General features: G+C 39.1%; 1 protein-coding gene across 1 annotated transcript in view; it reads left to right on the top strand.

Moving 5' to 3' along the window:
• The window catches only part of sv (shaven), a 956,023-nt gene that overhangs the window by 587,704 nt on the left and 356,220 nt on the right, over positions 1 to 12,099 (top strand). Inside the window, exon 2 of the mRNA XM_067758509.1 lies at positions 9,618 to 10,027. Within this exon, the coding sequence (XP_067614610.1) occupies positions 9,618 to 10,027 (410 nt within the window). The remainder of the gene's footprint in view (positions 1 to 9,617; positions 10,028 to 12,099) is intronic.

Raw genomic sequence — 12,099 nt, 5'->3', positions numbered from 1 at the left:
CTTTCATTTGATACCCATATCGTACAAACAAATTCTAGAGTGGCCCCTGGTTCACCTTTATGGCGATATTTCGAAAAGGCGTCCACCTATATAACTAAGGCCCACGTCCTTTTAAGATACTCATTAACACCTTTCATTTGATACCCATATCGTACAAACAAATTCTATAGTCGCCCCTGGTCCACCTTTATGGCGATATTTCGAAAAGGCGTCCACCTATAGAACTAATACCCACGTCCTTTTAAGATACTCATTAACACCTTTCATTTGATACCCATATCGTACAAACAAATTCTAGATTCACCCCTGGTCCACGTTTATGGCGATATCTCGAAAAGGCATCCAACTATAGAACTAAGGCCTACGCCCTTTTAAAATACTCATTAACACCTTTCATTTGATACCCATATCGTACAAACAAATTCTAGAGTCACCCCTGGTCCACCTCTATGGCGATATTTCGAAAAGGCGTCCACCTATAGAACTAAGGCCCACGCCCTTTTAAAATACTCATTAACACCTTTCATTTGATACCCATATCGTACAAACAAATTCTAGAGTCACCCCTGGTCCACCTTTATGGCGATATCTCGAAAAGGCGTCCACCTATAGAACTAAGGCCCACGCCCTTTTAAAATACTCATTAACACCTTTCATTTGATACCCATATTGTACAAACGCATTCTAGAGTCACCCCTGGTCCACTTTTATAACGATATTCCGAAAAAGCGTCCACCTATAGAACTAATACCCACGTCCTTTTAAGATACTCATTAACACCTTTCGTTTGATACCCATATCGTACAAACAAATTCTAGAGGCACCCCTGGTCCATCTTTATGGCGATATCTCGAAACGGCGTCCATCTATAGAACTTAGGCCCACGCCCTTTTAAAATACTCATTAATACCTTTAATTTGATACCCATATCGTTCAAAATAAATTCTAGAGTCACTCCTGGTCCACCTTTATGGCGATATCTCGAAAAGGCGTCCACCTATAGAACTTAGGCCCACTCCCTTTTAAAATTATCATTAACACATTTCATTTGATACCCATATCATACAAACAAATTCTAGAGTCAGGCCTGGTCCACCTTTATGGCGATATCCCTAAATGGCGTCCATCTATAGAACTATGGCCCACTTCCTCTTAAAATACTCTTTAATACCTTCCATTTGATACACATGTCATACAAACACATTCCAGGGTTACCCTAGGTTGTTTTTACAACATGGTGATTTTCCCTTACTTTGTCTCCACAGCTCTCAACTGAGTATGTAATGTTCGGTTACACCCGAACTTAGCCTTCCTTACTTGTTTTCTTTTGGGTTTGTTTAACTTTGCAATTATGTTGGATTGCTGTGTCAAGAAGTGCACCAATCAAAAGAAAATTTCCCGTGGTGATACTTATGTTTTTGTAGGCTCTGTGATAATATGGCTCATGTTATCTGTGCCGGTTTCTCTCACATAGGTGGTCGGGTGGTTGACCTAATATCCAGCAAAATTGGACTGAATTGGACATGTCATGATTGTCGTTCCGTAGAAAATGACATGCGAGCTTTTATGAGGCAAACTCAGAAAGAGTTCAACAGCATTTTTATTGGGTTTCGTGACCTTAACGAAAGATCGAAAACGATGGAGGCTCACTTTAAAAATTGAAAGTGATATCTGAATCCCCAAAACGTAAGAAGTTTATGCCCAACAATGACTCCAACTTGTCTTCGAGTCAGGGGCAAAGCTGTCCTCCTACGAATGTCCCTTCAACCGCGTTGACTGATACGAACAGGCTTACCAAAGACGTTATGAACAATGCAGCTCAGGAATCTCCACAAGGCTGTGTCGAGACTTCCAGTGAGACGATCTCTGGCAAATTAAACGATGCATGAACTAATAGTGGTACCTTTGCGGCTGTTTGTTCTACGTCACCAATGTTAATTTCGCTGGACTCCCCAATTCATCCTACACCTCCACCGGTATCTTTAGCTCCAATAATAACAGTTACCGATACATGGGTTGTTGCTGGCGATACAAGTGTACCTTAAAAAAATAGTACTTCTTTGACGGGCTCGATAACCAACGCTAGGTCAAGCAATGCGTTTTCTGTCAACTGCTCTATAACGGCCGCACCTTCCCAGCTCTCTGGTGTGCTATCTGCTACTACTTTGCAGGTGACTGCCGTGCCACCTCATAGGGCTGTATTTGTGTCCCGATTACACGCCTCGCTTACCGAAAATGACATTCCTCATTACGTTTGCTCTAAACTTTGTGTTGCACCCACTAGTAACATCAATGTGTATAAATTTAACTTTAAACATGAGAGAGACATCTCCTCATTTAAAATATCCCATTCAGATGAATATTTCGATAAGGTCCTTGATTCCTCTTTTTGGCCTAAGCATACTGTGGTTCACTTGTTCACAAGAAAGGCGAGGGCCGAACCTGTTTTATTACAGCTAAAAAACGGTACGACGAACACAGTAATAACAACACAAAGGTAATTGCTGATCTGTCCCGTCTTCTCATTAATTACCAAAATGTTCGTGGTTTACGATCAAAACTTGTTCCATTCTTCCTTAATTCTTTCAACTTTTCTGCACAAGTTGTAGCTTTTACGGAGACCTGGCTAAAGCCTGATAATTACAATTCTGAGGTTTTTTCAAATAAATATGCTGTTTATCGGCGTGATCGCATCTCTAGAGCGGGAGGTGTCCTTATTGCTGTTGAATCTAACCTATCATCTGAGTTGATTTCGCTGGACAATATCTCTCATATCGAATTCATAGCAGTTATACTGTTTTCACACAGAAACTTAATGATCTCATTTCACCTGCTAATGAAATCGTAAATTTTTTGCTTTCACACAGAAGTAACTGCTCGATTAGTATGAAGGATGAGACAGACAATCATGGCGGAACGATACAAGGTGGGAGCATGGTGACATACCTACAAACAAAAAAAATTCCATGTACTTGTAAATTCGATGGCCAAATGTCAAAATCGTACTGCGCCGGTAGTTGATGTATCAAATCAAATAAACAAGGTTATAATCAGCTGTTCGATGCGGCCACCTTGTATCGTTCCGCCATGCAGACAATGACATTTGCTTTGACAAATGACATTTTTAAGCATTGAACACACCAAAAACTAAGAAGCGGAAACGGAAGTGGAACGCTGCCAACAGAGTTGCATTGCGCTTTTGACTTCATTAGGCATTCTATTAGCTACTAATGAAATAATAATATATTCGAATTTTGTAGGGAGATTGAGCTCAATAAGCGTCTTAATGTAGAAAACTGCCTTTATTATTCAATAAGCCGTCTGTGTGAAAATAGTATTAGGCTTTCATTCGGTAGCTATAGCGTAATTGTTTGCTGTTCGTATATACCACCTCGTTCGGATATGGATGTTTATGCTAGTCATAGCTCGGCCATCTGCGATTTGTATTCGCAGTTGGGAGATAACGATCGACTTGTTGTTGTTGGTGACTTTAACTTGCCAGCAGTTAATTGGGTTAATATAAGTGATTCAAACTTTTCAACTCCCACTGCTCAACATGAGTTTCTCAATTGCTTGTTAAACTCATCTATTTTACAGATTAACAATGTTCCAAATAGTGGAAATAAAATGCTGGATTTAGTATTTGTGGATGGCTCGGTGGGTACTGCCCTTACGCAAATACCACCTTTATCCCTTCCAGAAGACTCTCTTCACCCTACGCTAGAGATATCACTTGATATCAGCCTACCTCGTAGGATTCAAGTGCAGTCTCGTCCCCGATCTAGATGATTCTACAAAGCAAATTTCATTATGCTCAATGATCTGTTGGCTTCCCATGATTGGTCGGATCTCTATGCTTGCACTGATGTCGATTCGGCTATCTCTACGCTTGATGACTTCTTTGATACCTGCATTCCTACTCGCTATACCCTATGTTCGAATAAGCCCCCTTGGTTTTCAAGGCAACTTATCAGACTAAGCTTTATAAGAAATTCAAGAAATCTGGAGCATCTGCAGAGCTCTCTAAATATCTAATGCTCGTTCTAAATTTCACCGTCTTAATCAGCTTTGTTATAAAAATTACTTGAGTTGTGGTAAAGTCCAATTTTTTAGAAATCCAAAAAAGTTTTACAGTTTCGTAAATTCAAAGCGGAAAACTTCTGGGTATCCTTCCTCATTAACCCTTGGAGGTAAAAAAGCTTGCATTGATGACGACGTTGCTGAAATATTTTCTGAGTTCTTTAAGTCCACGTATTCATCCAGTGCTTTTCATTCCGGTCAATATCCCTATCGCTTAGATAGCTCGAATTACATTAGAAATCCTTGACGGTAATATTGTTCTTCAGAGTCTTCAATCTTTGAAGCCCACTTTTTCTCCGGGACCGGACGGTGTTCCTAGTTGCGTGCTTAGGTACTGCACCGAAAACATGTATGAGCCTATTTTAAAACTATTTGAGCTGTCTCTGGGATCTGCGTCATTCCCGGCACTTTGGAAACAGTCTTTTATTATACCCCTGCATAAAAAAGGTAGTAGATCAAAAGTTGAAAACTACAGGGGTATTGCTAAACTTTCAGTCATTCCTAAAGTCTTTGAACAGATTGTTACCAGTCAACTCCAATATCAGTGTTCTAGTCTTTTATCTCCATGCCAACACGGTTTTATTCGTCAAAGGTCAACCACTACAAATTTGCTTGTATTCACCTCTATAGTTATGGAAGGATTTTTAGCGAACAAGCAAACGGATTTCATCTACACGGACTTCAGCAAAGCATTTGATACCGTCAACCATGAGTTGCTTATTCATAAGCTTGATTTACTGGACTTTCCGTTTCACCTATTAATGTGGCTGAAAAGCTATCTTTCTAACCGGACCCAAAGAGTCCTGTTCAAGTGCAATCTGTCGGAATCGTTCGGAGTTTCCTCCGGCGTACCCCAGGGAAGTCATCTAGGCCCTTTGCTCTTTGCCCTTTTCATTAATGACTTGCCACAGACAATATTATATTCCCATACTATAATGTATGCGGATGATGTAAAACTTTGCTACACTCAATGTCTTACCGATTTGAGTTCCTTGGATCTTCTTCAGGCCCACTTGGACACGTTCCAATGTTGGTGCACAACAAATTTACTAGCTTTAAATTGCTCTAAATGTAAGCATATGACATTTCACCAAGTGAAGCCAGCATTGAAATCTTATGTAATAGATGGTACGCCTTTGGAGCGTATATCTATTGCAAATGATCTCGGTGTACTTTTTGATCCGAAATCGAATTTTAACTTGCATATTTCATCTATAGCCAACAAAGCGTTGGGTTTACTTGGATTTGTTAAAAGATGGGCTAAAGAGTTCGATGATCCGTACCTCACTAAGGTCCTTTACAAATCGCTGGTTCGTCCAATACTCGAGTATTGCTCATGCCTTTGGTCCCCTGTTCCTCAAAAGCATATAAAGCGTCTTGAGTCAGTTCAAAAGCAATTTTTGATATTTGCATTGCGCGGCGTTAAATGGGACTCAAGTCTCCACACAGAAGTAGACTTCTTCTTATTAACTTACCCACTCTGGAAAATCGGAGAATATTACTGGGGGTATTGTTCATCCATAAGCTCATTATTGGAGAAATTGATTCTGCGGACCTCCTCAGCCGCTTGTTTTTTGCGGTTCCCCCTAGAGTATCCAGACACTACGTTCCTTTCTATTTACCCCATTGTCGACGAAACTTTGCTAAAAATAATCCTCTTCTTATCTGGTGCGCGCACTACAATGACTTGTATAGCTGTATCAGACTTGAAGGTACTTTTCCACTATACGTAATGCAATACTTGCCTATCTAATTTAAGAGATACAAGCTAATTTAATTTGCCGGAATTTTATTCCTTCCATAAAAAACAGGAACTATCTCGCTTAAGGATGGAGGAACATTTATCAACATGTATCATTAAGAAGGAACAAGACAGTACTGTGTTGATTGGAATCTGGTGCATTCCAACAACGTAAAAAACATGCTTTTTCATAAGTCACTGACCGGAATCGTATGCATTCTGGCAGTATAATCTTATGGGTCAGGCATCGAGCTGATTGGAATCCGGTGCATTCCAACAACACAGGTCATGTTACTTTTTTATGCCTTGTGATGGCGTATCCTCATTACACTACTCTTAGCACTGCCGGATTCCCATGACATGCTGATTGGAATCTTGTTGCGTTCCAACAGGAAGATTGGAATCCACTGCATTCCGAAATCATGCTGAGCGGAATCTGATGCATTCCGCCAGAATAATATTTCGGCATAAGATCTTATTTCTGCTCATATTTCTTATTAATATTATATTCTGAAATTAAAGAGTAATGTTCATTAATATTTCTTTGTTTGTAATATAACATTGTTGAAATCTCGATATATCTTAAATTTTATCTTTTGAGTTGTATATTTATATATCTTTTATATTATGCAGTCGACCATAGTTTGTCCTCGACTTTAAATAATAAATAAATAAATAAATAAGCTACAAGCTTGAAACTTGGAATAAAGTTCAGAGCTCGATGACAATGCAAAAATAAAAATAAAAATCCGATAGGTGGCGCATGGATCGAAATATTTAAAAAAATGGTATTTGGGGTCCGATTTGTTTCATATTTGGAACACATAATACATACATGAATAGAAAGCCATCCATGAAAAATATAAGAAAAAAACTCCTATAGGTGGCGCAAGGATCGAGATATTCAAAAAATCGTTCTTTTGGTCCGTTTTGGTCCATATTTGAATAGAAAGCGACCTATGATGTCCGAATTGGCTCATATTTGGATCAAATATTACATACAATCCGGTAAAAGTGACATCAAAATATTTTGGAGTTCGAGGAGGGACAAGCATACGTGGCGCAGAGTCGAGTAAATTCTTTGGAAGGACCATGTATTGAGGACTTAGATTGTAACAAATTGTCAGAAAGAGTCCTTGTAATAATGAGTCACTAAATGAACTAAATATAATGAGAAATAATAGGCAATTAAATAAAGACTAAGAACTTGAAAATAAAATAATCAAAAAAATTTTTTTTAAGTTCAACGGTTTTATTGAAATCAATACTTACATGAAGTAATAATAATACTACAAGGTAGAAAGTACTTAGGTAGGTCCTAGGCACTAGTCATCACATTCCCCATGTTGTTGTTGTTGTTGCAGCAGTGCTTCGCCCCATTCCAATATGTGCGACAGATCACAAATTGTCATCAATATCCTCAAACGGGAGTCCAAGGAAACTTGCTGTTTAAACAGGGGTGGACCATAATGTGAGGGGTGTTAGAGGCGTTGGTTCCACATTACAATTAAAGAGATGGTTGGTGTCATATGGGGACAATTGCAAGCAGTGCATAAATTTTGTATGTCGGGGTTGATTATGGATAGGTAAGAGTTTAACCTGTTACAGTATCCAGATCGAAGTTGAGCTAGAGTGAGTCGCGTTTACCTTGGGAGTGTGCGTTCCTCTTCCGCAAGTTTTGGGTACTGTTCTTTGAGTACTAGATTCACCGGGGAATTCCTGGCATAAATGTCCGACGCCTGTTTCTGGAGTTCACTGAGGACCTGCTTGTGTTTTTTTGCTTCATACGGCTGAGTTCTCAGGCGCCGTATTTCCTCGTAATGCTTACGGAGATGACTCCTTAAGCCCCTGGGCGGTATTAGCTCATCAATCAGATGTCTGTTGGGATGCTCAGGTTTCTGGATATTCCACGGGAACTGTTTGGTTAGCTTCTCATTTCTCCCCCTGATGGGGAGTATTCTCGCCTCATTATGTAGATGGTGTTCTGGGGACATAAGAAGACAGCCCGTGGCGGTTCTGAGAGCAGTATTTTGGCAAGCCTGTAGCTTCTTCCAGTGTTTAGTTTTTAGGCCTGGCGACCATATAGGGCACGCGTAGCATGCCAATTGCTTTGTAAGTGGTAATGAGCGTTTCTTTGTCTTTTCCCCAAGTACTACCAGCAAGAGAAATGAGGATTTTATTACGGCTCTGGATTTTCGGTACAATTGCGACTGCACGCTCACCAAAATGTAGATCTTGATCAAACGTTACGCCCAAGATTTTGGGGTGTGGGACAGTCGACAACGTACTGCCATCGACGTGGATATTCAAAATGGTCGACATTTGGGACGTCCATGTTGTAAATAAGGTCACGGAAGATTTAGTCGGTGATAATGCCAGGTTTCGCGAGGCGAAAGAACTGGCGAGATCAGGGAGGTAGCCGTTTATTCTGTTGCAAAGCTCATCGATCTGTGGGCCTGGGCCTGTGGCCATTATTGTGCAGTCATCGGCGTAGGAAACGATATTAACTCCTTCTGGTGGCGAAAGTAGCTTTGATATGTAGAAGTTAAACAAAAGTTATCAATCTAGGGCGTTGATCAGACAATTAAATTAAAGCGTTGGAAGCGTCAAATTTTTATTGATAGTCATATATTAGACCAACTGAACCTTAATAATGTTATGCTACGCCTCACTAAACGCTCAACGCTTTTATTTAATTGTCTGATCAACGCCCTAGATTGATAAGGATTTTGATGACTAGTACCTAGGAACTACCTAATAATTTTCTAGCATTTAGTATTATTATTACTTCATGTAAGTATTGTTTTCAAAAAAACCGTTTAACTTAAAATTTTTTTGAATTATTATATATATATATAGATTAAATAGTTTTACCAGCTGGAAATTGTGTTGGTTAAAATAAATTTGGGTAAAAAAACATATTTTTCCCGTAAACAGGGGTTTGGCAAAATTTTTCTTTAAAGATATGCATATCAAAATAAAGACCATTTAACCACCTTCACAGCAATGCTAAGATTTTTGAAACGTGTAGCGAAAATTCGGAAATATTGGATTTTTCATATTTTCGAAGTTCTGACTTTTCATCTCGTAAAACAGCTGTTATACTCAATTTCTCAAAAAAAAAAAAATTAGCCCTTCAAATAAAGGAAAAGGGGGGTCCCTGACCACATTTTTACTCTCTTAATTTTCTGAACGCGTTAACAAAAAAATAAAATTTCGAAATGTAGAATTTCGAACTTAGAAAGCCGATATCTATTTTCTGTAGGCTAACGTAGGAAGTTCTTTTTATACTTAAGCCTCAATCTCCTCAAAAAAGTTGGTTTGGTCCAATACCCAGAAAAAAAGTTGATTTCGTCTCATAGTGTTATTAATATCATCCTAAAAATACCAATAAAAATATTAAAATATAACAGTCGCTGTTGATATTACAGAGATTTCTCTTACGATAGTCATAAAAACAAAGTAGTGAGCACCTAGAGTCTCTCTATAAAATTAGCATTTTCATAATATTGAGAATTTGTACCTGTTGAAATGACCAATGAAATCAGTACATTTAACAAAAAAATCAGTTAGATTGATTGAGTCTGCCGTTTTTACAGAATATTGTTACCTTGAGGCCCACAATTGTGTGTTACTAAACAAGTTTGCCCCCTTGACAAAAAACTTCTTTGAATCAACCATAGACCTATCAATTTTCCTGAATAACTGTTAACTCAAGAACAGCAAACCTGTCTTGTTGATTTAAGTAGCTTTATTTCTTTCGGTATATATAAACTAACATGAGAAATAACAACAGGATTGTTCGCAACAAAGCGGCGGAGAAAGCTAAACACGTTCATCATAATCAACCACAAGAAACTACAGACGGTGTTCCAACGGGTAACAAAGGCCAATCGAGTAACAATGTTCTGGATAATATTGAATGTAAAAGCAATGATATCAGGACCTCCAAAAAATTTGATGGTACTAACAACTCAAGCAACAATACAACGTCGGTCATAGCACATGCTCCTGCAGCATTGCAGCAACATCAAAACCAAAATATTATTTCCACAACAGTGCCAACCATAGGAGCTGCCACCAATGAGATTATCAGTAATAATGACATGGAACATCGTCCGGCTGGATATAGCATAAACGGTATATTGGGCTTACAACAGGTTACCAACCTTAATAATATTAAAAGGAAAAAGAATAATGTTCACGGTGAGTTAATTTTTATACCTAGGGTAGGATATAATGAATTTTGCTTAAAGTATTTCCAGGTTTATTGATATTTGTAGGTGATTCGTGTGAAGAATTCCACATAAGTGAGGAAATCTTCTGACTGTCTTTCACCAGGAAGTAGCTAGGGCGATTCTTTTGCATACGGTTTAAGCAGCTCAATACTTCCGGTCGCTCACGTCCAAGTCTCCCGCCATCTGGAGCGTCTGACCACAATAATGTGCGGCTGCATGCGAATGTCTATCTTGGATTAATCGGCTCGCTATACAAACGTGTATAATTACACCTCATCCCTGCGGACCGAATTTTTTTTGTACCCGCTACGTAAAACCAAAGCCCAATAAAAATTCTAACAAAGCCCCGGATAATGAGAAACCCCTTTTTATTAGCGACCACGGTAAAGGTTTAAAGGATTGTGATCGAATGACCATCCCCTTAATTGGACTACTGCTGATGCCGGCTGTCTTGCGAAAGCAAAATCTAACATAACCTCCATTAAAGAGATGCCTGGATAAAAGGCAACTAAGAGCTGTGAAGAAATGATCGAGCACTGCCCTCGCCATGACACCGACAACAAAAAAAACAAGTAACTACGGGACTGTCTTCATACCCTTCATGAATGGGGCCGAACAATAATCTTATCCCATCCAAATAATCGGCTGTATAACATAAAAAATATATGGTGAACAGATGTACATACCTAAGCGATTTTTAAGATAAATATAAAATAAAACAAGTAAGGAAGGCTAAGTTCGGGTGTAACCGAACAATACATACTCAGTTGAGAGCTGTGGAGACAAAATAAGGGAAAATCACCATGTAGTAAAAAGAACCTAGGGTAACCCTGGAATGTGTTTGTATGACATGTGTATCAAATGGATGGTATTAAAGACTATTTTAAGAGGGAGTGGGCCATAGTTCTATGGATAGACGCGATTTAGGGATATCGCCATAAAGGTGGACCAGGCCTGACTCTAGAATTTGTTTGTACGATATGGGTATCAAATGAAATGTGTTAATGCTAATTTTAAAAGGGGTGGGCCTAAGTTCTATAGATGGACGCCGTTTCGAGATATCGCCATAAAAGTGGGCCAGAGTGACTCTAGAATGCGTTTGTACGATATGGGTATCAAATGAAAGGTATTAATGAGTATTTTAAAAGGGCTTAGGCCTAAGTTCTATAGGTGGACGCCTTTTCGAGATATCGCCCTAAAGATGGACCAGGGGTGACTCTAGAATTTGTTTGTACGATATGGGTATCAAATGAAAGGTGTTAATGAGTATTTTAAAATGGCGTGGGCCTTAGTTCTATAGGTGGACGCCTTTTTGAGATATCGCCATAAAGGTGACCCAGGGGTGACTCTAGAATTTGTTTGTACTATATGGGTATCAAATGAAAGGTGTTAATGAGTATTTTAAAAGGGAATGGGCCTTAGTTCTATAGGTGGACGCCTTTTCGGAATATCGTTATAAAGGTGGACCACGGTTGACTCTAGACTGCGTTTGTATAATATGGGTATCAAACGAAAGGTGTTAATAAGTATTTTAAAAGCGAGTGGGCCTTAGTTCTATGGGCGGACGCCTTTTCGGGATATCGCCATAAGCGTGGACCAGGGGTACTCTAGAATGCGTTTGTACAATATGGGTATAAAATGAAAGGTGTTAATGAGTATTTTAAAAGGGCGTGGGCCTTGGTTCTATAGGTGGACGCCTTGTCGAGATATCACCATAAAGGTGGACCAGGGGTGACTCTAGAATGCGTTTGTACGATATGGGTATCAAATGAAAGGTATTAATGAGTATTTTAAAAGGGCTTAGGCCTAAGTTCTATAGGTGGACGCCTTTTCGAGATATCGCCCTAAAGATGGACCAGGGGTGACTCTAGAATTTGTTTGTACGATATGGGTATCAAATGAAAGGTGTTAATGAGTATTTTAAAAGGGCGTGGGCCTTAGTTCTATATGTGGACGCCTTTTCGAGATATCGCCATAAAGGTGGACCAGGGGTGACTCTAGAATTTTTTTGTACGATATGGGTGTCAAATGAAAGGTGTT

Source organism: Eurosta solidaginis, chromosome X (assembly GCF_040869045.1).
Source record: "Eurosta solidaginis isolate ZX-2024a chromosome X, ASM4086904v1, whole genome shotgun sequence".
Taxonomy (NCBI): Eukaryota; Metazoa; Arthropoda; class Insecta; order Diptera; family Tephritidae; genus Eurosta; species Eurosta solidaginis.
This window is presented reverse-complemented; position numbering and strand designations above follow the sequence as displayed.